This window comes from Vitis vinifera, chromosome 12 (genome assembly GCF_030704535.1).
Source record: "Vitis vinifera cultivar Pinot Noir 40024 chromosome 12, ASM3070453v1".
NCBI classification, from domain to species: domain Eukaryota; kingdom Viridiplantae; phylum Streptophyta; class Magnoliopsida; order Vitales; family Vitaceae; genus Vitis; species Vitis vinifera.
The window spans coordinates 23192632-23218288 of record NC_081816.1 but is presented as its reverse complement, the minus strand read 5'-3'; the positions used below and the strand labels follow the sequence as shown (position 1 = coordinate 23218288).

General features: G+C 33.0%; 3 protein-coding genes across 8 annotated transcripts; 2 read left to right on the top strand and 1 right to left on the bottom strand.

The window, feature by feature from the left end:
* Window positions 1-3441: 3441 nt before the first annotated feature.
* Window positions 3442-11929, top strand: LOC100255698 (uncharacterized). 6 transcript variants are annotated; one of them, XM_010659643.3, is made up of 16 exons: window positions 3444-3543; window positions 3667-3759; window positions 5246-5365; window positions 6373-6453; window positions 6560-6661; window positions 7563-7646; window positions 7730-7848; window positions 7961-8062; window positions 8503-8619; window positions 9065-9130; window positions 9299-9365; window positions 10050-10103; window positions 10179-10268; window positions 10781-10843; window positions 10924-10962; window positions 11267-11929. In XM_010659643.3, the coding sequence occupies exons 2-16, from the start codon at window positions 3742-3744 to the stop codon at window positions 11384-11386; spliced, it is 1242 nt and encodes a 413-aa protein (XP_010657945.1). In that variant the 5' UTR covers window positions 3444-3543; window positions 3667-3741; the 3' UTR covers window positions 11387-11929. The 6 variants fall into 6 exon arrangements, with proteins under 6 accessions (XP_059597361.1, XP_010657945.1, XP_002265374.2 ...); XM_059741378.1 differs by lacking the exon at window positions 10924-10962 and having other exon boundaries at window positions 3442-3543; XM_002265338.5 differs by having other exon boundaries at window positions 3516-3759.
* Window positions 11930-12031: 102 nt separating this feature from the next.
* Window positions 12032-13393, top strand: LOC100260885 (glucuronoxylan 4-O-methyltransferase 1). The gene has a single exon (XM_002266010.4). It carries the CDS (start codon window positions 12438-12440, stop codon window positions 13290-13292), a length of 855 nt encoding a protein of 284 aa, XP_002266046.1. The 5' UTR covers window positions 12032-12437; the 3' UTR covers window positions 13293-13393.
* Window positions 13394-13578: 185 nt separating this feature from the next.
* Window positions 13579-18446, bottom strand: LOC104881039 (probable disease resistance protein At4g27220). Its single transcript, XM_010659648.3, has 2 exons — window positions 18280-18446; window positions 13579-16717 (listed from the first exon to the last, which is right to left on the bottom strand). The coding sequence occupies exon 2, from the start codon at window positions 16714-16716 to the stop codon at window positions 13810-13812; it is 2907 nt and encodes a 968-aa protein (XP_010657950.1). The 5' UTR covers window position 16717; window positions 18280-18446; the 3' UTR covers window positions 13579-13809.
* Window positions 18447-25657: the final 7211 nt, after the last annotated feature.

The window sequence follows — 25657 nt, the reverse complement described above, 5'->3', positions numbered from 1 at the left end:
TTAACTACTAAAAATAAATTATAACTATATTCTAATTAAATCTATAATACATAAGTTGTTACACACGAAAGTCAAATGATAAATCAAAATTATAGTAAATGAAATAAATGGAAATAAAAAAAATGACTTGTTTGGCAAGGATGTAAGCGCACATTACTTTAAAGTCGCTATTCTCTCTTTATGTATGGGTACCAACAATTGATAACGACTCTAAGATACAACCACAATCGACTCACAATAGTGGAAGACTTTTTAAGTCATCTTCAATCAAGTTGTCTTATATCTCTCTCTATATATATACTCTTCGAATAAAAAGAAATTATTATCTTAGCGAAGTTATTGATTTATTAATAAATGAATATTTAGTAATTTAGATAAAGAATTATATTTTCACTGCATAGTACTTATACAAGCATACTTGTAAATTCAAAATAATAGATACGATTATGAAAGTAAATATTTAAAAGCTTAAAAGACTCTAAAAGATGAAAGTTGATTATTAATCGTAAAAGATAGAAAGATTGATGTGATGTTAAAACTTTAATGTCATAAAAAATAAAAAAGTTTCAAGTATGCCATGAATTTGAGAAAGAGTTAAATTGAGAAAAATTGAAGTTATAAAAAGCCACTTAATATTGCATTATGATTTTTTTTTTTTTTTTGCTATTTTTTCCATGGACTTCATCCATTATTAATTTATATTTCCTTGGGCTTTTAAGGATTTTTTTAAAAAGTTATTATCTTAGTTATCTAACAAGATTATTAATTTAATATACTAACATGAGCTACCACCAATAGCTTTTATTATTTAAGAGAAATTATTAATTTATCGAACAATTATTTTTTATGATTTCATTGTAAAATAGAAACAATAAAAGAGAAATTAGAAAACTTGGTTGGTGGTTGTTTTCAAAAACAGTTCTGAAAAATAGTTTTTAAGAACAATTTTTGAAAAATATTCTCTAATGTTTTGTAAAACAAAAGTCTATTTAAAAATTTAAAATGTTTTTAACATGTTTTTAATATTTTAAAATATGTTTTAAAAATAATTTTTATATCTAATGTTTTATTTTAAATTATTCTACATATTTGTATGATTATTTTTTAAAACAACCTTTGGAAAACAAGTAAAAATAGTATAAAACAACTAGAATGATGTTTTTCAAAAATACCATGTTTTCTATCCTTAAGACTAGAAAATATAAAATCATTTTTAATTATCAAATGTATTTTCCCTTAGCGAACATAAAACTATTTTAAAAAACAATTATCAAACAACCTCTAAATCTTTTTAATTTGTTAAGGAGAATAAGACCTAAATTTAAAAAAAATTTACAAGAGTCGCCCCTTAAAACCCATCATAAAATCCCACCAAATGATTAGTAAACATATTTAGGATTTATAAACTCAAAGATGATTAACTAAATAAAATCTTCAACCAAATGATTAGTAAGCATATTTATGCTTTATAAACTCAAAGATGATTAAATAAATAAAATATTCAATTAAAATATCCTACTCATTAACATAGTATTTTCCAAACATTCAAATTCTAGTCACGGTCACTTCCGATGATGGGAAATTCTCCTACGTGGAAATGATTGCCCAATGCTTAAAAGTTAATCTCCAACAATAAGAAAAAAAATAATAATTAAGACCCCTTTTAAAAATTTAAAAGTAATCTAGTGAAAACATAAATTTTAAAAATGTGCCATTAAACCATTATAAAAAAAATAAAATTCAGAGCCAAACTTTTTGAAAACAATTTTTAAGGAATTTTTTTAAAAAGGTTTTCTTATATTTTATCGGAATAAAAGTTTATTTAAAAATTTAGAATATTATCTACGTATTTTTTATATTTTCAAATGTTTTTAAAGAATACCCATTTACTTTTAATAATTTGCCATGTTTGTACCATTATTATTGAAAAATAGTCCCGAAAAAATAAAATAAATCAAAATAATTAAAACATGTCATAAAAATATCATAATTGTAGAACAAGTTCTTAAAAACAAGTTTTTTTTCTTTTCATTTTTTTAATTACCAAACATAATCTCCCATTTTGTTATGGTCAAATTCTAGCTTTTTTGAAATAACTTTTTTTTTTAAAAAAAATATTAATTTCATAAATATTTGTCTATAATGTTATAATATGTTAAAAGCATTACCAAAGAAAGGAAATATTTTCTTTAGATCATTACTTCTACAAGAAGCACCTGGACCCGCATGATCATTACTCTCACTAGGAGTAATTGGACCCACATGAAGATGCCGTTTGGCAAATTAAATATTTTAAATGACAAAAATATTACAAATTTCAATATTTTTTTTCTTATTTAATCATGAAAATTCATGAGATTATTTGTCTTTTCCAAATTTAATTATATGTTAGCCAAATGCTCTAAAATTTTAAAATCATTTTTCTTTTTCAAAATTAATTGATTAAAAGAAATAAAATAATTTCATGCTTTTACTTAAAAAATAATATATTTAGACATAAATACTCTTTATCATTTTACATATTTACATATGAGTTTTAAAAGAAATGATTATTTTTACTAGAAAAAAAATGAGTATTTTTTTTAAAAAAGATTTAAGAAAATGATGAAGGGTTAAATTTTAAAATTTAGGTTTTTAAATATCATTTTAATCAAATAACCTTTTAAAAAATAAATGTAATATTAATTTAAAATTACTAAAATATGACATTTTTATTCATATTTTAAAAAAAATTAAAAATATTGACATGACATTAAAAAAATATGTACTTTAAAATAAATATATTTCTAATGATTTAGAGTGCGCTTTACGGATATTCCGGATATTCGCTTAAAAGTATTTATAGTTTTTTTAATATTTTAAAAGAAAAATTTTACACATTAAAAAAAAATTAAAAACACTTTTTAAATTATCACCAAATTGTTACGGATTATTTGTAGACTTATAGTGGTTGTCACATGGGCCGTGTCGTAGCGACGGAAGTCCATAGTCGTGACGAAACACACCCTTAAATTATAATTTTATATAAAATTTATAATTTTCAAAAAATTTATTTTAATAGGTTACTTTCCAGGAATTTTTCCCTCATTAAATAAAAAATTAAAAAATTAAATAATAAATATTTTTAATAATAAATTAAATAACACCACGAATAACCGCTTGGTCTTATAGCCGACTAAGATTTTAAAGATAAGTAACGGTAGGGTCCACTACGTCGTAGCTGTAGAGAGCGAGTACAATTTTTATTATACACTCGAGGGTACACCCCCGCAACTCTGCCACGCACGACCCTACATCCTCCGTGTAAGTCGTCGACTCTCATTCGAGTAATTATCATCTACACGCGAGTCCATCTTCTTCTTACTATCACGCTTTAATGGGTTATACTTTTTAGACATTACTGTTACCCTTATGTAAGGCACCACTATGGATAGAAGGGAATATTTTGGAGGAGAAGCACTAGATTATACCTTTCTTATAGTATCAGGTCATAAGCAACAAGCAATATCCAAACTGGCCTCTAAAGAATTTGTCCACTGTTTGGTGCGCCGGAAAATTTTAAAAATTTTCTTTCGCTTTCTTTTACTTTCTCGCTTTTTTCTTTGCTTCGATTTCCTTTCTTATTTTCTCTATTTAGCTTTTTGTTATCCCTTGCTTTATTCGCAGACTACTTGTGATTGAAAAAGTTACTCTTTTCGTTCTTCTTACCTTTTTGAGCTTCCCTTGGATGCTTTGGTGAAGATGAAGACACTGAGTTGTGTAAGCTCTCTCTCTTTTTTTTTCCTCTCTCTATCTATCATCGGTTTTTCTCTCTAGATATTATTCAAGTTTGGTTGAAAGCTCTTGGCTTTTGTGATGATTGCTTGTGTTTTTTTTTTAATCAGTTTTGGAGTGGTTTTTCATGCTTTTTTCTGTTTGTTTGTTTGGATGAATTTGTATTTGGAAGACATGATTCTGATTGCTTCAGTTTGGAGTTTGTAACGGCATGTTGGCTCTGGTTCTGGAAATTGTTTCTCTGTTTCTATGAAACGAAGAGCTGGAAGTTGATTGGGAGGATTTTTTTTTTTTCTTTTCCGGGAAATGTTTTCTGGTTTTTGTTTTCGGAAATGAACTCGGATTTTAGGTGAGAAATGGTGAGTTTGGTTTCAGTTTTCAGTTCGAGAAAGACGAAACGGCGGAAAACAGAGTGTTTTGAATGCTTCAGGTCACAGATTGAATTCCTTAGTTTGTCTGATGTTTTTCTATGGTAATTTTTAAATTTAAATTTAAATTATTTATTATTGCTATTATTATTTTTTAAAGGGCGTGTTTGGGGAAGCTCTGTCCTATTTCTTTCTCCTTTCTGAAACGAACAGATGAAAATTCTATTGGCGTTGATTTGGTTTGATTTGATTTTTTTTTTTTTTTTTTTTTTTTTGCAGATTTTCTGAAATTTGTTGTGGAAGTTTTCCGAAATCCAGACTGTCCTCCATGAAATTTGTTTTCTTCTTTTTCTTTTTTTAAATTTTTTTATGTCTCTGTTAAAGGGAAATGAATATGAGTTTCTTTAGAAGACTGGTTGAACCCCATTTTAGAAAACAGTGCAAATATGCTGTCTGTATTTGGTTGTTGAGAAATCAGAGGAGACGGAAACAAGTGTGGAATATGAAAATAAAATAGATAAATTGATTAAGACTTGTATCAATGATTTGGGCTTGCTCACTCGAGTTTTTTTGCTACTTCAAGTTGATTTTCCTTTTCTTCCGTAGTTTTCTCAGCAACCAAACAGCAGCATATTCTTCCAGGATGCTGAATTTCGTTTCTCAACTCTAAAGGTCATGGTGTTTTTTCATGTTGCAATTCCTTCTGAAGTCATCACCTAAGCCATTAATATCTCTACTTTCAAGTTTGATATCCGGAATTTGGGATTATGCCATTTCCGAATTGCCCCCATCCTGTTAGAAACTCATTGTGGGTTCTGGGTGATTAAAATAATATGGTTTTTTATTTTTTTTTATTTTTTTATTTTTATTTTATTTATCATAAATGAGTGGGTTTGACTGTCAACATGTCTATTCCTTCATCATCAATATAATCAATTTTTAATCTTGGTCAATAAATGTTTTGTTGAATCTTATCTCAGTGTCATCTGAATTTTATATTTTATATGATTTGTTAGGATTGCAAGGATGATGATTAGAAGCATGAGCTGTACAGATAAAATATGACTGGTCCTTCTGATACAATTTTACTTTTTTTTCTTCAGATTTCTCTGCCATCAGATCCGAAGAGTAGATCCTATCTCTGCAGTCTTTTCATTGGAGCTTGTTTGTTTTGTGGTGTTTACTTCATTGCAAGTGAATTTACTGTCAAGGATTACAAAGATGTACGTTTTTCTGTTTCCAAATGAAAGCATGTGATCTAGAGGTTTCTTATTTTGTTTCTTTCTTTCCCATTCATTTCTGGATGCATCCTTTGCCTTAAAGTTTTCACCAATGTCATAAATCATCTCATTTCTGCTGTCAATCGATTTTTTGTCTCAATCAAAGCAATCATTTTTGTGGATTTAACATGGATTTCCTCCTAAACTAGAACTTGCAAGTAATACCAGAGAAGGGGAGAGGTTGAAAATGATGGAAAACTAAAAATTACTTTTCTTGTAAGTTTGTTCAATTCAATTAAGTACAGGATATTGCTGGAAGTCATACGTCAAATGATAGAGATTACTTTATGTAATCACCTTGGTGGACACATAATGGTCATTTGACCATGTGAATATGGTCTTGAAATTTGAAGTCCCATCTCAAGGTTGAGCATCTACTTCATTAAAATGGGCAATAGGATATCAGATGTCAAACATTCTCAACATTTTGGTGCTGTTGTAGATTCCCAACCTAAACCCCTTATCAGTAAACTAGAAGCATGAATCTGAGTTAATGAGCAAGTAGAAGACAAATAGACATATTTAAACCTAATACTATGTGCTTCATCCACCAAATTGATGTGTCGACAGCAAAATGGTTAACAAACTTGAAGATACAAGAAAATGGGCATCCCTTGAAACTTGCAGAATGATATTAAAACCCATGTAAGGGTGACTATTGAACTGAGATCCCACCCAACCAAGAGATCGGTCAAGAACTTCCCAAAATCTGAATAGCTCACCGTCACAATAATGATACTGAACTTGCTAAACATTAAGCTTGCCAAGAGTTGGGGAGAGAGGAGGGAGAAGGGGGTGGGAGGTGGTGTTGAGGGGGTTGTGGACCTGAAGCTTCCACAACTGATGTTGTACTTTTTTAGAACTGTTGGAAATATTTTGCAGTCTTTATTATCCCTATGAACTCAACTCTGAGTGCTTATATTGAACAATTCTGTAAATCATGTTTGCAGAGATCATCAAGATGGCAGATCAGTGTTTTTCAAAATGCACATTCTAATAGCATCCAGAATACTCAATCTAGTAAATGCAAGGTTTGTCTATTTAGAACATATATTGGCATATAACTTCACTTGAAATATTCTCTCTCTCTCTCTCTTTTAAGCCTTTTGTGTTTATTCTTTTTTTCTTTTCTCTTAGAACCAGTGCAGGCCATCTGGGAGTGAGGCATTGCCAGAAGGAATTGTTGTCAAGACATCTAACCTGGAAGTGCAGCCCTTATGGGGTGCCACTCTGAATGGTGTATGTGAAGATTTCTAATTAGTGTTGGAATTTAAGCTACACTTTTTGCAGATAGTACCCAACTATTCTACATATAAAATTGATGGTTGTTTTCAACTTCAAGAAAATGAATAATGGTTTTCTATCACCAAAGGTTCATCATTCTTTTCCTTTAGTGAGCCTTCATGAATTATCTTTACATGACATGAGTATTTTGTCAAGACAAACTAGTTCTGGAAAGAGTGTAGTCTCTATCAAATTTTCTTTTATGATTTTAAAAAGAAAACTACCTCTGTTTCATATACTTTTGACTTACAGTTACAAATTGGTATGTTGTAATCATCACATATGAATTTGTTTTTACAGTGCTAATGAGGTCAACCTCATTAAAGTAAGTCATAATTTGCGTGGTCCTTCCAATTTAATTATTTGATAATCGTTATATTTTTAATTGTATCATTTGAAATAAGCAACAGATGTTTACAAAAGAATTAAACTGATTTTGGGAAAGTCAGTGGCACTGGAAATGAAGCAAAAAAAAAGCTCAAGTTTACTTGCCAACATATTAGTTTCCATCAGTGGAAGAAAAAATTGTTTGTTGCTTCCACTAATCTCACAAAAAAAAAAAAATCTTAATGCCACTGCTCGCAGTATTGTCCACACTATTGAGGTAGTGTAATTTCTGTCACTACCTGTGATGACAGTTACACTTAGTCCAAGATTTGTATGTACACTTTCTTGCATTATTCTATTGATCTTAATGCCACTACTTGCAGTATTGTCCATACTGATTGAGATTGGTGCAATTTCTGAGATGATAGTCACACTAATTTATAATAAAAAACCTGCATATATCTTGCATTACTCTGTTGATCTACTTGACTTTCTAGTGGATGTTTGCTTCCCTATGTTTTTGAATCAGGAAAAGTCAAGTCCTTCAAAGAGCTTGTTAGCTATGGCAGTTGGAATAAAGCAAAAAGAAATAGTGAATCAAATTGTAGAAAAGGTGATGAATGTACCACTTCTGTCCTCTTGTGTAGAGACCTTTTTCTGGCCATATGGTGATTAATATCTATGTTTTTTTGGCAGTTTATTTTAAGTAATTTCGTTGTTATGCTTTTCCATTATGATGGTGTCGTGGATGAATGGCGAGAGTTTGCATGGAGTGACCATGCCATACATGTGACTGTAGTGAATCAAACAAAATGGTAATGTATGATCCATTACAAGTTATTTTTGCCTATGCCTGGAGTTATACATGTTTGACAATACAAGTTTTTGACATATGTGTGACAAAGAATACTCGATATAATGACACAGGTGGTTTGCAAAACGCTTCTTACATCCAGACATAGTTGCTGAATATAATTATATTTTCCTTTGGGATGAAGACCTTGGGGTTGAGAATTTTCATCCAGGACGGTAAGTATGATATCCATAAAACTTGGTTGATCAAGTTTCAAATTCATACTTCAAGCTTGGGAGTTGCCTCAAAAGCTTAAACTGTAGTATTCAAAACATGGGACCTATTAATTGGGGAATAAACAGACAATTGAGGTACAGGTTGGGTGCACAATCACTTAGGCTGCAGTGTTTTACTTTAGGAGTCTTCAGAATTAATGCTGGTGCTTCTTATCAACAATACCTGTTCACTGATTTCTTTGTAACTGGACATTTGTTTCTTCAACACTTCTATGAAAACAGTATGCCGACTTCTTTTAGAATATGTTGCCTCTACCTTTTTGGAACTCTTGAAAGTGCAATACTCAAGAAAATAAATTTTCAAAAGACAGACTAAGTAATGCAGATGGTCATGATTACTCAAGTCAGTTTATATTTTGAACATATTAAATCCCTTGCAGATACGTATCTATTGTTGAAGATGAAGGACTTGAAATATCTCAGCCAGCCCTTGATCCTAAGAAGTCACGGGTTCATCATCAAATTACTGCACGTGTGAGGAATTCAAGAGTGCACAGGTTAGTGTTGTAACAATTTTCAGGACAAATGCAGCTTTGAACAAGGAAATTTCTTTCTGCACTTTTCTCTAGCTTACTCTATATGCATTACTTTCTTCTAGCTTAACATGTCTTGAGGATATCTATCATGCCCTTTTGGACAATTAGCATGACCATCAAAGGTCTTGTCTCTATTTTGAATTTCTTTACTATCTCATATGTTACTTATCTTGTAAAAATGGACAAATAAAAATCTCATATATTACATAAGTTGCTATTCTCTTTCTAGAGGATGTGTTCTGGTCCTTGATTTAAGCCACATATCCTAGTATTATGTGTTAGGTGGTTACTGAAACTTTTATAGTCCTTGTGGACACCTCCGCAAGAATTTTATTTTATTTCTTTTTGATATTTTTGTGTGCAACTTGATTGGCTTCTTCACTTTTTGATTTATATCTTTGGACAGAAGGACATATAAACATAGAGGCAGTGGAAGGTGTGATGACCAAAGCACAGCTCCTCCATGTGTAGGGTATGCGATCACCAGCTCTTAGCTTCTCTGTTGCTTTAGCATTTGCACTTGTTTTATTTTGTTCAATTTTTTATTTCCTGTAAAATTGCACTGTAAAAGAAGGCTCTATTATCACCAGCAATAGGAAGTTTTATTTATCAAGTTCATTAAATAAAATCTATTATGCAGTTGGGTGGAAATGATGGCACCTGTCTTCTCAAAGGCAGCCTGGCGATGTGTGTGGCATATGATCCAGGTATAGGACCTTCATTAAATTGAGTGCTCAAGTATTGTGTGGCTAATGGTTGAGGGATTTTTGCAAATTATAGCAAATGAACTAGAAGATAGTGAGGGTGGTGTTTTTCATCCCATTGATCTTATAAGGTTACATAATCAACTGATGCTAATGAGGTGTTTTAAGTTATCCCAACTCCTGGATGTCAGTTACATGGGCCTTTTTTGTCATATTAGGTTGACATCGGTCAATGTAAGTTCTTCTCTCCACAAATGAATGATCTCCACAACTTAATGATTGTTGTTATGATAATGTCCTTGTTTCCCAATATATGAGGTTTCCTACCCATATCATGAGTTGTTACCATGCTTCTCCATGTATGACAAGCTTTAATTCAACCTATTTTCAATTGAGTTAAAGTCTTGACTCTATTTGAAGTCTCAACCCTACTTGCCTAACCTTTTTGTCAACTAAAAAAGGGTGAGGGATATCTTAAATATTGTTTTGGAGGGTTAAAAATATTTAAGAAATTTTTTTAAAGGAATAATCAAGCTGATCATATTTAGGAGCCTAGTCTATCCCCCAAATGTGTGGTTGATGGGTCAATCTCAATCTGTATAAAGTGGGAGGTTCCAGGTCAGAAATTGCAATGTTTTCTGCCTTGAAGACAATTTAATCCTTCTCTAATTATTTCCACCCTTGCAGAATGAGTTGATACATGCATGGGGTGTGGATATGCAGCTTGGTTATTGTGCACAGGTAACTTGACAATTCTATAGCTTCGTTATTTAGCTCTCTTTCCCGTACTGTTGACTTTTGGGCTATGATTTTTAGGGTGACCGGACAAAAAATGTTGGTGTGGTTGATTCGGAGTATGTAGTTCATTTGGCTCTCCCTACTCTTGGCGTCTTGGATGAAAACGAGGTATATTGTTCTTGTACCTATGTCAATGAGACATATCTATGGGTAGGGCTGATTTAACTGTCCAAAAGTCATGGTCGAGGTATTTAGTTTTGATGCCAGACATAAGAAAGCTTATATCTAGCTTAAATAATTGTCTATCTTGCCACTATTTGACTAAAAAATAAATCTTTTGTTATAACAAGTGTTAAGAGTGGGAAATAATACAGAGGCTTAAAGGTGGGAATCAACTTATGGTGTAATGCCTCCTTTTATATGTTCCAACTCAGACTTGGTGATGGGAAATTCTTGTGCATACGTTGTCGTGACCCACCAAGAGAATTAAGTTTGAAAGGGGAAGAACTGCATTACCTAAATGAGATGGTTGTTTATTTGTTATGATGATGTGGGCATGTGATTGTATATTTTTAATGCAAACAGGTTACTGAATTTAATTGAACATGGTGCTCCTGCCTGTAGTATTCATGTTGAATGTTTGGTTTGTCTCATTTTGAGCTGTCTGCTAATTCCTGCAGTTACGTGGCGAAGGACATGATCACTCTTCTCTTAGGGAAAAGTTGCCAAAATCAGTAGCTTTAGTATGATTTCTGAACTTAGATTCCTTATCACTATGTTGTTTTCTCATTTAAATGAAAGCACGTCCTCTTTTAAATTTCAGGCACAATCTGAGTTCCACAAAGTTGATAATAGATCTGCAGTAAGTCCCTCAAATATTTTTATTCTGTGAAATGGTTTTTCACTAAGCAGAATCTCTCTCTCTCTCTCTCTCTCTCTCATTCTCATTTTAAATCAGACACATCCAAATTTTATTGATGTTGTATGACTCGCATCCATGCAAGAAGTTTTACCCTTTCAGCCAGTGTTTTTACCCCCAATCACTGTCTGATTCACAGTCAGTCAGATTTATCCTTTCCATTACAATCTCACTTCTCGCAATTTAGTTTACCTGTCTCCAAATCTCTTGGGAAATATTTAGCGAGTGAATGTTGTTCTTCATGCAGGTGAGAAGACAGTCCTTCATTGAAATGCAGATTTTCAGGAGTAGGTGGGCAAACGCAGTTAAGGAAGACAAATGTTGGATCGATCCATATGCACAACCAGCAGAAGACATCAAACAATAGTTTCTATTTTATACAGCCTTTCCAACCAATTAAAGAGAGATCACTCTCATATACAAACCATAGAAATCTCAAATACACATCACTGTGCATACAATTTTTTTGGGGTGGACTGCAACCTACCAAAGGAGCTGATGTCGAAAGGATCAAGTCTCACAGAGAGTCCAGTACATGAAAGAACTGACCATCACAATATGGGTAGTCATTACACTGAATATTTATTGTGCCCTAGCCAGGAATAACCACTTCGGTTTAACCTTGTAAGTATTCAATTCTTTCCCTAAATTATAGAAAGGAATTCTCCATCTACTGATGGGAAACAGTTGATATTACTGGGTTCGAGGAAACATTAGTTTAGTTTATTAATCACAGTTTTCACTGTTATGGAAGCTTCTTTTATAGCTAGGAAGTGTGTATAATTCTTCCTCTCGGGTTTCTTAATGTATTTTGTGTATGCTGTATGTTCCATGTTGCTAGTCTATTTTTGGTGAAACATTTGCTTGGAACTGCCTTTGAGTTTTACAAATGGATTTTGGGTTTGATTGATGATCACTAAAGTTAAGATTATCGCTGTTAATTTCCGTAGCATTTCTGGTGAATCTTGAACTGCTATCTATGCTTTGAATTTCTTGTTTTCTGTCTTCCTGAAGTTTAGCTGAACATTATTATAGGACAAGCTACCTAAAAATTGACCCGAAAACCCTTACGACCACCAGAAAGTATAGCTGAAAATGAAGTAAGCAAATAGTAATGGAAACTCTACCAAACTATCATATCCACCAACCTTCCTTTTGCTTAATCTGAAGTCTTAGCTGCTCTTTCGTTTTCTGCAATCACCCAGTGCTTTTTTCCTTTATTTCTAAGCATCACAACAGCAATCACCTCTCTTCATCTCAGCTCACTCCCTTCTTTCTGACAAAAACATAAATGTTATACATTAACCCCCAGATGCAAAGCTCCAAACTCCATCTTTCCCTTCCTCCTAGAATAGTGAAACAAGCTGCTGAATTCTCCGAACTCTCGTCCTTTCCAACGACGGTTGAGGCTAGAAAACATGAGACCAAAACCTCATCGCCTCTCTAATCTTAAGATCCTCATCATTGGTGTCTTCGTCGCCTTTCTCCTCTTGTTTGTGCTGAGGTCGAGCTTTTCGTCTTCCAATTCAGATGCCTTTTTGCCGAAAGACTCAAAAATTGTAATAGGAAGAGCGGAGAATTGCTCACGGACCTGTGGAAAGATTCCTCCCTCGCTAGCCCAGGCTCTCATCCACTACACAACCTCAACGATCACGCCGCAACAAACACTCAAAGAGATCAAAGTAACCTCTAGGGTTCTACAGAAGAAGTCCCCATGCAACTTCCTGGTTTTCGGCCTAGGCCATGACAGCCTCATGTGGGCTGCACTCAACCATGGTGGCCGGACGATCTTTCTGGATGAAGACGCAGTTTGGATTGAGCGGATCAGGCGGCGGTTCCCCATGTTGGAGTCCTATCATGTAACCTATGATAGCAAGGTGAACCAGGCTGATGAGCTCATGGAGGCTGGCAAAAGACCAGAATGCACCGCCATTGTTGATGCTAGATATTCTATGTGCCAGCTTGGCCTGAAGGGCTTGCCTGGTGAGGTTTATGATATAAAATGGGACCTGATCATGGTCGATGCACCAACCGGGTACCATGATGAGGCACCGGGGAGGATGACTGCCATATACACAGCGGGGATGATGGCAAGGAACAGGGCGGACGGTGAGACCGATGTTTTTGTGCATGATGTGAATAGGGTGGTGGAGGACAAGTTTTCAAAGGAGTTTCTGTGTGATGGGTACATGAAGAAACAGGAGGGGAGGTTGAGGCACTTCACAATTCCAAGCCACAGGGATGGCATGGAGAGGCCCTTTTGCCCTTTGTGATATTTTTTCGCCTTTTTTATTGGCTATCTTTTTTTTTTGGGTGCATGTGAGGGGGCTTGAGTGATTCATTTTTCCACGAAAATCTTGCTACTTCCAACAGCGGTGTGGGTTTTACTTTCTCTTCAACCAAACAGAAATATTTGCAGAAGGCATAAATAATTTGATTTTCATGGAAATAGAAAAACAAAACCCGAAGAAGATTAAAAAAAGTTGATTTCAGTTTAGGATTGCAACAAATAAATGGGAATAAAGGCACAAAACCGAAGAGTTGCTTATAAATGGATGGTGTAGGAAGAATGGAGACTCTGAAGTTATGCTTGGTTCAGTGAAAATGCAAAAAAAAATATATCTGGAGTGTCAAATCTTAAACAAATACAATCCCAAAAAGAAAATCTCATACAAACAGAACATGCCAATTTTTTTAATTCTACATACAAACCTAGATTGAGGCAGTGACAAGAATCATCTCAACCAATTTTACTATGAATTTGCTGCACTGAACACGATATCTGAGGAGCTAGCTGAGGATGCAAAAGGAGTGTAGATTTTGTTTGAAGGCATCATCTTCCCATACTAGCGCTTCCCACCATGACTGTTGTCCTTCGATCAATCTCAGTTTAAGTGCATTGGTATTACTGAAAGGCAATCTCTTCAACATGTGACATGTAGCTATCTGAATCCTTTGTAAAGAAGGCCACTCCAATGAATCATCAATCCATATGCTTCTCAACCTTGGGAGATCAATGAGTACTAGAGTCTTCAGTCTTGGAAGTGCATTCACTTCTAGCTCAAGGTTCTCGGATTCCATTATTATTTCTTCAATTCGATTACATTCTTCCACCCTCAAGTGCTGCAGTTCAGGGAGCTGTTGAATCATGCCATTGGAAAATATCTTCTTCAACTCTGGGCATTTAGTTAATGTCAACGTGGTTAGCTGAGCTAGACTTCCATTGGGAATAGACCCTTGCCATATGCTTCTCAATTTCAAGACACTGTTGATGTTCAAAACTTCCAAGTTCTCTAGCACACTGCTTGCCATTCTGTCACCGCATACTATGGTTCTAATTTCATTGCATCCTTCCACTGAACAAACTAACATGTTTTCCATGTTGTTGACACCAAAATCTGATAGTGTTGAAACTCCCTTATGGTTAATTAATTTGAATGCATGTGTCATCCTTAGTACCTCCGCGATTACAGGATGCATTCCTTCACCATTGACCAATTTGAGGCAGTTATAGCTGGGATAATCAGATGACTCGAGAATTTGAGAGTAGGTATTGCCCTGGTAACCAACACAAAATTGAAATGTGAAGCACGAATTCTTCTTCCATACTGGGCTTCTTTGAACAAACAACTTAAGGAAGTCCACTGTAGGGAAGCAAAACCGAAGAGAAGTCAACTTTTTCAAGGTAACCACCTCCTCCATGACAATCATTAAAAATTCATCCCAACATTGTTCGGATAGATCATCATCAACACAAAATTCTTCCAATGAAACAAACGCTGAGATGCTCCCCAATTGCCTTTGAGTTCGGATTCCCCTGAAAAAACTAGACAACGATATTCGCAAGCACTTCAACCATATTAAACTCCCAATTTGAAGTAAATTAAGTTTAGTTCCTCGAATATCAAGCACCTCAAGCTGCTCAAGTGCTCTCATGTTAGGTGGGAGTTGTATCAAGTGGGGGCAAGAATTTAAATAGAGCCCTCTAAGACAAATCAGATAGGATATAGATGAAGGTAATGATTCAATCCCAGTCCCATGCAGATCCAGAACTCGAAGACTACGCATAGATTCGAAGAAGAACTCAGGAATAGCAATCAAACCATTATTCATCTGGAGCAACAGTGTTGAGAGATTGTGACAGTGTAGAAATTCTGGTAAAGTACATAGCTGGTTACCCATCAAAGAGATTCGACTTGCATCTTCCCACTCTTTCCTGTCTGGGAAATCTTGTAATCCCTCACATGGCTTCACCAAAAACTTGGAACCGTTGCTTTGTGATGAGATTTTAAGGGCCATTTTTCGAAGCACCTTGTTCATCTTAACACATTTCTTCTCGTCACTTCTCTCTAACAATGATACATCAATAAGAGCATCCAATATTGCATGCCCTTTGTCACGTGCATCTCTAAACACATTTGTATTGTCAACTAACTCATCTGCATCATGAATTAAACCTTCAGCATTCCAACATTCTAGCAGGTAATCAATATAAATCTCACATTCTTCAGGATACAATGCACCATACAAGAAACAATCTTTTTTATTTCTGTCCAATTCTTCGTAACAAAACTTTAAGAAATCAAGCACTTCATCCATGCCTTCAGTTTTGACACTCTCCCATCTTCGCAGACGGTTCAATCCATCCCTCCAAAGAGAAACATCTTTCCCCTTCTTTCTAAAGGTTCTCCCTATCCTGTCTATCAGCAGCGGCAAACCATCACATTCTTTAACCACTTGCTCAGCTATTGGTTTAATTAAAGGGGAAGAAATTGGATGACCGACTTTTTCCTGGAACATGTTCCAAGCATCAGCAGGTGACAATCGCTTCACATTGATCAGCTCATCAGCTTCCATTTCATAACAGACACATCTGTTTCTGCTTGCCAACACCACCTTGCTATCTTGGTTGTTGGGGATTCCCATAACTGCATTCAGATCAATATTCTCTTGGACTTCATCCAAAAGAACCAAATACTTCTTTTCCTTCAACTCTTCAGATATTCTCCGAGCATTTTCCTCAATGTCAGCAAAACGTTCCATGTCCAACTTTAGCTGGCGCATGATTGCATCTTGCAACTTTTCTATGCTCCACTCCTTTGAGACGGTCACCCAAATGACAATATCAAACATTTTAGCAATTTGTTCATGATTGTTCAAGTTCTGCATTATTGTGGTTTTCCCAGTTCCAACTGTTCCCCAGACTCCAATTCTTTGTATTTGTTCATCCTCCAAAAAGCTCAATATTTCTTGTACAGCCATGTGCAATGCTGAGTTCTCTTCAATTCTAGGTGCATGTCTTTTCCTGACAGGCTCTGGCAATTCTGCGTCGAGCTCTTCCCTTTTAAGATTTCCCTCCTCCCAAAGACTATGAACTTGGTTGTACTTCTCTGCTACGTCTGTGCTAAGTCTTGCATAAGCCCAAATACGAACCAATCTCCAAGGGTGCCCCATTTCATTTTTGTATTTGGTTTTTAGCTCTTTCACTTCACTTTCAATCATCTTCACCTTAGCAATCCATTCTCTTGTGGCTGGTGTTATCCGATCTTTGCTTATCTCTGTCTCTATAGCATCCCTTATGGCCTTGAGCTTTTTTGCTTCCTGTCTCAACCTCTTATAGTTCCCTTTTAGATCAATCCCACGAGCAACTATCTCGTATACCTTAAATAATGCTGCTGTAGCTGCTTCTTCCGTCATTCTTGTGATACCAACAATACACAATTCAGAGCATTAGTAGGAACTCAAAATGACAATTTATTGTCAATTATGTTATGGTTGGTCAAAAAGCTTGGAATGTTTGAGTATCCATTAAAGATTAGGTTGGCCGCAAGATATCTCAAGCAACAAACAAGATCGATCATCTTCTATCACTTTTACATAGATTGGGATGACACAGAATGTTTGAAGGAAGTATACAAAGGATATTAGAGTATTGAGTCTCTTTCCCCTTGACATCAAAAGATCAATTCTAACAACCTGAAAAAAGCTTCACCATTAAAAAAAATGCACAAGGGTAGTATCCAGTTGGATACACTTCCTTAATGTTTTATTTTGTACGTGAAAAAAAATACAAATTTACCTTATGTCTTTAAAAATCATTTTAAGAATTCTAAAATTTAAGGTAGTAAAATTTTTTTGATACCTCGGTTTTTTAAAACAATTACTTTTTCAATGTAAGCTTCTAAGAATTCTTGTATCTTATATAACAGTTAGTACTATTTTCTGATTTTAAAAACAGGAGACAGGAGGTGTATGCAAACAAACACGAACATTGTCTCCACAACTCAAGTGTCAAACACGCTTGAAAAGCTTGGAAAAATACAATTGTATTGCCCTAAGAAAATATACAATATTTGTTAACAAGCCTTCATGTCCGGTCTCTCTTCTTTATAAAGACCCATTCTAAATTTTAAGGTTTACAACTTTCCTACAATATCTACCATGTTGTTTCCTTAGGCTATGTTTGGTTCTTGGAAAGTTCTAGGAAAAGAAAAAAAATGTTAAAGAAAAATAGTTTTTTCATGTTTGGTTTTGTCATGGAAAATGCAAAATAAAGTCAAATATAATTAAAATTAGTAAGAAAATTGTATATTTTTAAATCATTTAATCTTTATATAAAAGAGTTAAATAAGTGAAAAAAGTTTGAGTAGTATATAAAAATAATTTATTAACTCTAAATCTATTTTTTACTTTCCTTCTACTTTTTCTCTCTATTTTCTTTTCCTAGCATTTTCCTTCAAACTTTCTGATAACCAAACATTGCCTTGGTATTTCAAAAGACTTTCTACCATATCAATTCCATGTATAGTACCTACAATGTTGCCCCAATATTCTAGAGACTATTTTCTAGACAATTCCTAAACTCTCTCTCTCTCTCTCTCTCTCTCTCTCTCTCTCTCTCTCTCTCTATATATATATATATATATATATATATATATATTGTTGTCAAGAAATTTAGCTTCCAGTTAGGATCATAATTGATAAATAATATATTTCATGTATAATTTAAATTTCAATTATTAATTATGAGATTGCAATGAGCTGTAAAAAACTTCAAAAAATAGTCCTTGGATCATATATATTTCCAGAGGCAGGTGCTAAAAAAAGTAGTGTTATGAAATCAAAGAAGCAACACTAGAATCAGAGCAAATAATTTCTACTTCATACCAAGTTGGAAAAAGGAAAAAAAATAATAATAATAAAATAAAATAAAATGAAATGAAATGAAATAAAAGATAGTTGTGAAAGATCCGAAGGAACCTGATTGGAGAGACGGAAACTAAGAGGGAGAGATGTGGATGAAGAATCCAAATTCAGAGCATGAGATCTCGTCAATGGTGTTCCTTCCACTGCCCACCTCAACAGAGAAGAAAAGGGGGGAGAAAGAGCAATCCCTGAGCTAGATACAAGAGACGACTTTGACTTTGGGATGGAAAAAAAATATTATTAAATATAATTTTTTTTCTATCTCAATTTGCATATAAATAGATATTTAAAAAGGATGAAAAAAAACTGTTTAATATTTGAAAAAAAGGAAAACAAAGATGTTTGATTTTTATGTTGAGAATATAAATGAAAGATAAGAATAAAATAAAATAAATATTTTTCAACTTTTAAAAAATATTATTTTTAACTTGTTTGTAAAATATAGTGTTTTTTTTAATAACATATTTCAATTATTTTAAGTTGTTTTTTTTTTTTTTTGAGATTGTTTTAAAAATGATTATATAAAATGAAAAATGATTAAAAATAACATCATATATAACAATTATTAAAAAAAAAATTTAAATTAATTAAAAATATGTTAACAACATTTCAAATTTCCAAAAATAGACTTTTTCTCTAAAAAAAAATCATTAAACAAGTGTTTAATTGTTATGTGAGAACTATTTCAAAAATATTGTCAAATATGCACTAGAATTTTGTTTGAGTCAATTAAGAAAAAGGAGGAAAGCAAGTGTGGCCCTTTTTTTTTTTTCTAGTAATATCCATTATAGTTTTTGAAAAATGAATAACTTATTCGTATACAATTTAACTAATTTATTAAATGAGTTAAACGAGTCGTATTGTGGTTTTTATAAAATAAATAAACTATATTTGTTTAAGGTCATTCTGATACGATTATTAAATGAGTCCATCCGAATAATTTAAGATGAGATAGGTGTATTGTTTAGGATGAGTTAAGTGTAACATCAAACCAAGTAAAAGATGATTAGTTTGACCCCTCAATTAGTTTTTTCCTTTATTTTTTTAATTGAAAATTAATTAAGAAAAAATGTTTTTTTCTTTTCTCCTCTCCTCATTTTCTTTCTCTTCCCTTATAATTCAATTGTTTTTTTAATTGAAATTCAATTAAGAAAAATATTTTTTTATTCTCCTCTTCTTCCTTTCACTTTCCCTCCAACTTCCTCTATTTTCAATTTTATTTTTTAAAAAATAAAAAAAAAAGGCAATTAAGACTTTTCTTCTTATATCCTTCCCTTGGTGTTTCTCTATATTCATGTCTTTTTTTTAATCAAAGTCAATTAATCCATCCATCTTCCTCTATAATTCAATTGTTTTTTCAAATTATATTCAATTAAAAAAAATGCTATTTTTTCTTCTCTCCTTCCCTCCCCCTTCCTTTCATCTTCATCTATAATTAATTTGTTATTTCTTAATTAGAATTTAATTATTTAAAATGATTTTTTTTCCTACTCTTCTCTTCTTCTTTTTGCTTTCTAGTGCCCTTTTAATAAAATAAATCAATTATACTTTTATAAGGTATTAATATCCATATTTTTATAATATTTATGAAAAATATATAATTTATATTTTTATTATAATATTAATATTTATATGTTATTAAAAAATAATTTATTTGTAATTATAAACTTACTTTTATTTTTAATAAGATTTGAATTCGATTGATTTTATATTATTCAAATTGAATTTATAATTTAATTTTTACAAAATTAAAATAAAAAATTATTTTTAAAAACATCTTCTTGAAGGGAGGCTTATTACATTTATCTATAAGATTATAATCAATAACAAAATAATAATAAATTAATAATAATAATAATAATAATAATAATATATTTTAAATCATTTATACAAATTTATTCGAATTTGAAGCCGAGTTGGTATGACTCTAACTAGAGTAGAAGGGGTGAGAAGGTAAAGTCATGACTTGGGAGTTGACCCATTTGCCCATAAAAGAAATAGCCAGTAGACTAGAACAACATACACATTTGTGGGGTCAAAAAAGAGATTTACTGCTGGTATAGACAAAAATTGTTATTTAATTTCTAAAAGGACCAAGATGCCCCTCATAGAAATCTTCAAAATGTACTGAGTCCAATGATACGTGGGTGTCAAAAAGGGGATTCGACCTCGGAACAAACACTTTATCCACTCCAATCACAGCTTCTGGTGCAGTGAGCCATGGAAACGAAGCGGAGGAAGACAGAAGAGTTTCCGGCGGAGGGTTCTGGGGCTTTCGGTGCCATGGATTCTACGGAACTCAGCGTCGATGGTGGAGACGATGCAAGTGATATTCTGATGATGAGGACCTAGATGACGTTCGGTGAGTATTGCTTTCAAAAGATCGATCTCTGATATTTTCTCAGCAGCCAAACACACATAACCATCGATGAAGCGGGCACTGTCACTTTCATTCATCTTTTTATTTTAAGCTTGAAAGTTGAAACACCTTCAGTTTTAATCACTGATAAGATCTAATTATACTTAATTAACCTCTTCATTTCCCATGAATTAACATAATGGGAAAGATTATGATGAAAGTATTTGGGCTTTTACTATTCTGTTCAGTGTTTGATATGACCTAGAGAGAAAAAAAAGTGATGTGATAATTACGACAAATGTTTTAAAAAATAGTTTTAAAAAACAATTTTTAAAAATTATTCTCTTATATTTTATAGAACAAAAATTTGTTAGAATTTGAAATGTTTTTAATTTCTTTAAAAATTTGTTAAATATTTAATATCCAAGCTACTGGATAATCCGAATTGCCCTAAACTTAGGTTATTGTTCTTACAAGGTAACTCGATCTTTGAAGTTGTAGTTACGTTTGAAGAAAAAGAAAGATGCTTAGTGAAGGTGTCCCAATTGAAATTAAGGAGATATTCCAACATCCTACTTAATTGTTCTTTGATCACCATCTAAGTATTACCAGTTTATTAGAATTTAACATTGGAAATATAAAAAATCTAAAATTTTATGCATTACAAAAATGTGGTAAATTCATACTATTTAGTTGCAGATGAAGAAGAAGTTGCACTTGGCTCATTAGAGTACACTTGAATCTTTATTATGTAACGAATTTAAAAAGCATATGAAAATGATACTTTTAATATATTTGAATTTAAAAAAAAATTGGAAAAGTTTTGTAATTTTAAAAGCTTTTATAATATTATAGTTTTACCCATCAAACTCATCAATGTGCAATATTCGTGCAAATGATAGAAGACTTAATTTGAATATTGCAGCAATTAATATATGATCAAAGAGTTATAAGCTTTGAAAATTCTTGGTTTCCTAAGGCTTTGTTATTAGACTTCAAGCATCTTAAATTTTCTATTTTTTTCAAGAGCAGTAGGTAAATTTACGATTTCAGTTTTTTCTAAATCAAGTACCTCAAGATAACTAAATTCTCCAAGTTCATATGGGAACTCCATGAAGAAGTCATAACCTTTTAAAAAGAATTTTTAGAGTTCGATGAATTTTTTGAAATTTTTTTTTTGGTAAAGATCTTATTTAGTTTGAAACCAACCTACGATTAGAGAATACATATACATTAAAAAAAGAGTAGAGAACATGTCATTACAAAACCAAGCATTTCCAAAGCTCCTAACCCTTTTCAATCATATATTAATTGTTGCACTGTTAAATAAACTCCATATTCAAATTATGTCCTTTATTATTGCACAAATATTACACATGCAATCTTGATCAGTTTGATGGATAAAAGTATAATATAATAGAAACTTTTTGAAAGATATTAATATCCAAATATGGTGAAAGTCTCTAAAATAATGTAACCCTTTACATATGCTCTTTAAATTCATTACATAACAAAGATTCAAGTACTCTTGTGTGTCAAATATAATTTCTTTATCATCTACATTTAAATGGTTTTAAAGTGTTAGTCAAATTGGGTCAAGAATATAGAGCCAAAACTTTTAGAAACTCTAGAGGACCCCTCCAATAAGGTGGTGACCCTTTCCAGATGCTCCTAAAGTTCTTCATATAATGTAGACTCGAGTACTCTAGTGATCTAAGTACAATATCTTTAACTGGACCATCTGCATTTACAATGGTTTCAATCTCATTACATTCTTGTAATATACAACATTTTAAATTTTTCATATTTTCAATCCAAAATTCAGACAAACTGGTTGCATATAAGTGACGATCCGAGAAAAATGGAGTAGAAAGCTGGAGCACCTCCTTAATTTCAATTGGAATTTCTTTACCATTCGCATACTTCGAGCAACTTTCTTATTCTTCAAATTTCATTAAAGACTCATGTGGCCACTGGGATATTGTGCGCTTCATATGATTGCCAACAATAAATCTAAAGTGCATCCATGACAGATTTATCAATGATAATCCATTCTTAAATTCATTCAAAGGCAAAACTTTTGGCAAGTGAAGTTTAGGAAAACACAATCGAATTAAGCAACAAACTTCCTTTACAACATCTTCAATGGTTGCTGCATTCCACCTCTCATCCTCAGGATTCACATCTATGCTTAACTCTTCCAATTGAAGCAGACTCGATATGACATTTTGGGGTATGATTGTATTTCAATGGTTGTTTATTTTAATGCACTAGCATTCGTTTTGCGGTATTTAGGTACTGCAAATAGATGTGTAAAATATTGTGCATCTTACCTAGAGATGGATGGAGCAAAGAAAGTGGATTTTCTTGATAGGTGAATGAAAGAAGACTAAACTGGAACACTCGGTGAAGGAAAACAAGTTGTTCAACATCTTGTCAATGCCCTCTTGTTGGAAAGCTTTCGAGATGGAGAGTCAATCCGAATGCGAGATGAAGTCTATAAGGAGTTGGAGAATTTTTATGAAGCTGAAATGAATCCAAAACTACTTGTTGAACAAGATGGAGAATGACTCATGGATGCACCAAAAAATGAGACATGGGGGAAGCTAATGAGATGCATTTGATGAATAATAAAATATCCAAGCTACTGGATAATCCGGATTGCCCTAAACTGAGGGTATTGTTCTTACAAGGTAACTCGATCTTTGAAGTTGTAGTTAAGTTTGAAGAAAAAAAAATGCTTAATGAAGGTGTCCCAATTGAAATTAAGGAGATATTCCAACATGCTACTTAATTGTTTTTTGATCATCATCTAATTGATTACCAGTTTATCAGAATTCTAACATTGGAAATATAAAAAATCCAAAATTTTGTGCATTACAAAAATGTGGTAAATTCATACTATTTAATTGCAGATGAAGAAGAAATTGCACTTGGCTCATTAGAGTACTTGAATCTTTATTATGTAAGGAATTTAAAAAGCATATGAAAATCATACTTTTAATATATTTGAATTAAAAAAAAATTGGAAAAGTTTTTGTACGTTTAAAAGCCTTTATAATATTATACTTTTACCCGTCAAACTCATCAATGTGCAATAATCGTGCAAATGATAGAAGGTTTAATTTGAATATTGCAGCAATTAATATCAGATCATGAAACTCCCTTGTGCTTAATAAGTCCAAATGCATAGGTTTTCATAAGCAGCTTCAACATTATGGGATTCACACCATTGCTATTGACTAATTTGAGGCTGTTATTGCTTGCATAACAAAAGGACTCAAGAATTTGAGGGGAGGTTGAATCAGGGTGACCACTGGCAAATTGAAATGTCATGCACGGATTCTTCTTCCATACTGGGCTTGTAGTGACAAACAACTCAAGACAGTCCACTTCAGGGAAGCAAAATCGAAGAGAAGTTAATTTTTCTAAGGCAGCTACTTCCTTCTTCACGGTGTTTACAATCTTGTCCCACCATAATTTGGATGAACAAACCTCAATAGTGAGTTCTTCCAATGAATTGAAACTTGAAACCTTCCCTTCAATATCGCTGTCCATGCCAAAATTAGATAATGACATCTTCAAACACCTCACTTTTTCTAGACCTCCAATTTGAAGTAAACTGGTTTTTGTGCCTCGAATGTCAAGTGCCTCAAGATCCACAAGTGCTTTTATATCAAATTTGAATTCTCTCAGACAACTACAAGAATTTGATGGAGCCCTCTGAGGTAGATCAATTCAGATAAAGATGAAGGTAGGGATTGGATTTCAATTGCATGCAAATCTAGAACTCGAAGACTCTGCATAAATGCAAAAAAGGAATCAGGAATTTTCTTTAGCTACCAATTCCTTTGAAGCAACAATGTTAAAAGATTGCGACAGTCTAGATCAGTATCAGGCAAAGTTTGTAGTTGGTTATCCATCAGAGAGATCCTAGTTGCTTGTTCCCATTTTTCCTTCTTTGGAAAATCATTCAGTCCCTCACGTGGCTTCACCAACAACTTGAAATCGTTCCTTTGTGATGACATTTTGAGGGCCATTTTTCGAAGCACTTTGTTCATCTTAACAAATTTCCTCCCGTCGGTTATCTCTAGCAGCGAGAGATCAATGAGTTCTTTCAAGATCGCATGCCCTTTACCACGTGCATCTTTAAACTCATTTGTATAATCCATAGTAAAACCTTCAGCTCTCCAACATTCCAGCAAGTAATCTACACAAATCTCACATTCTTCAGGATACAATGAGTTGTAAAAAAAACAACCCTTTTTAATTTCATCTAAATCCTGGTAACAAAGCTCCAAGAATTCAAGCACTTCATCTATGCCTCCAACTTTGCTGCTATCCCATCTTTGTATGCACAACAATCCTCGATTCCACAATACATCATTTTCCTCGTTCTTTTTGAAGGTTATTGCTACTCTGTCTATAAACAGTGGGAAACCTCCACACTCGTTAACCGGGATGAGCAACTTTCTTATTCTTCAAATTTCATTAAAGAATCATGTGGCCACTGGGATATTGTGCGCTTCAGATGATTGCCAACAATAAATCTAAAGTGCATCCATGACAGATTTATCAATGATAATCCATTCTTAAATTCATTCAAAAGCAAAACTTCTGGCAAGTGAAGTTTAGGAAAACACAATCGATTTAAGCAACAAACTTCCTTTACAACATCTTCAATGGTTGCTGCATTCCACCTTTCATCCTCAGGATTCACATCTATGCTTAACTCTTCCAATTGAAGCAGACTCGATATGACATTTTTGGGTATGATTGTATTTCAATGGTTGTTTATTTTAATGCACTAGCATTCGTTTTGCGGTATTTAGGTACTGCAAATAGATGTGTAAAATATTGTGCATCTTACCTAGAGATGGATGGAGCAAAGAAAGTGGATTTTCTTGATAGGTGAATGAAAGAAGACTAAACTGGAACACTCGGTGAAGGAAAACAAGTTGTTCAACATCTTGTCAATGCCCTCTTGTTGGAAAGCTTTCGAGATGGAGAGTCAATCCGAATGCGAGATGAAGTCCATAAGGAGTTGGAGAATTTTTATGAAGCTGAAATGAA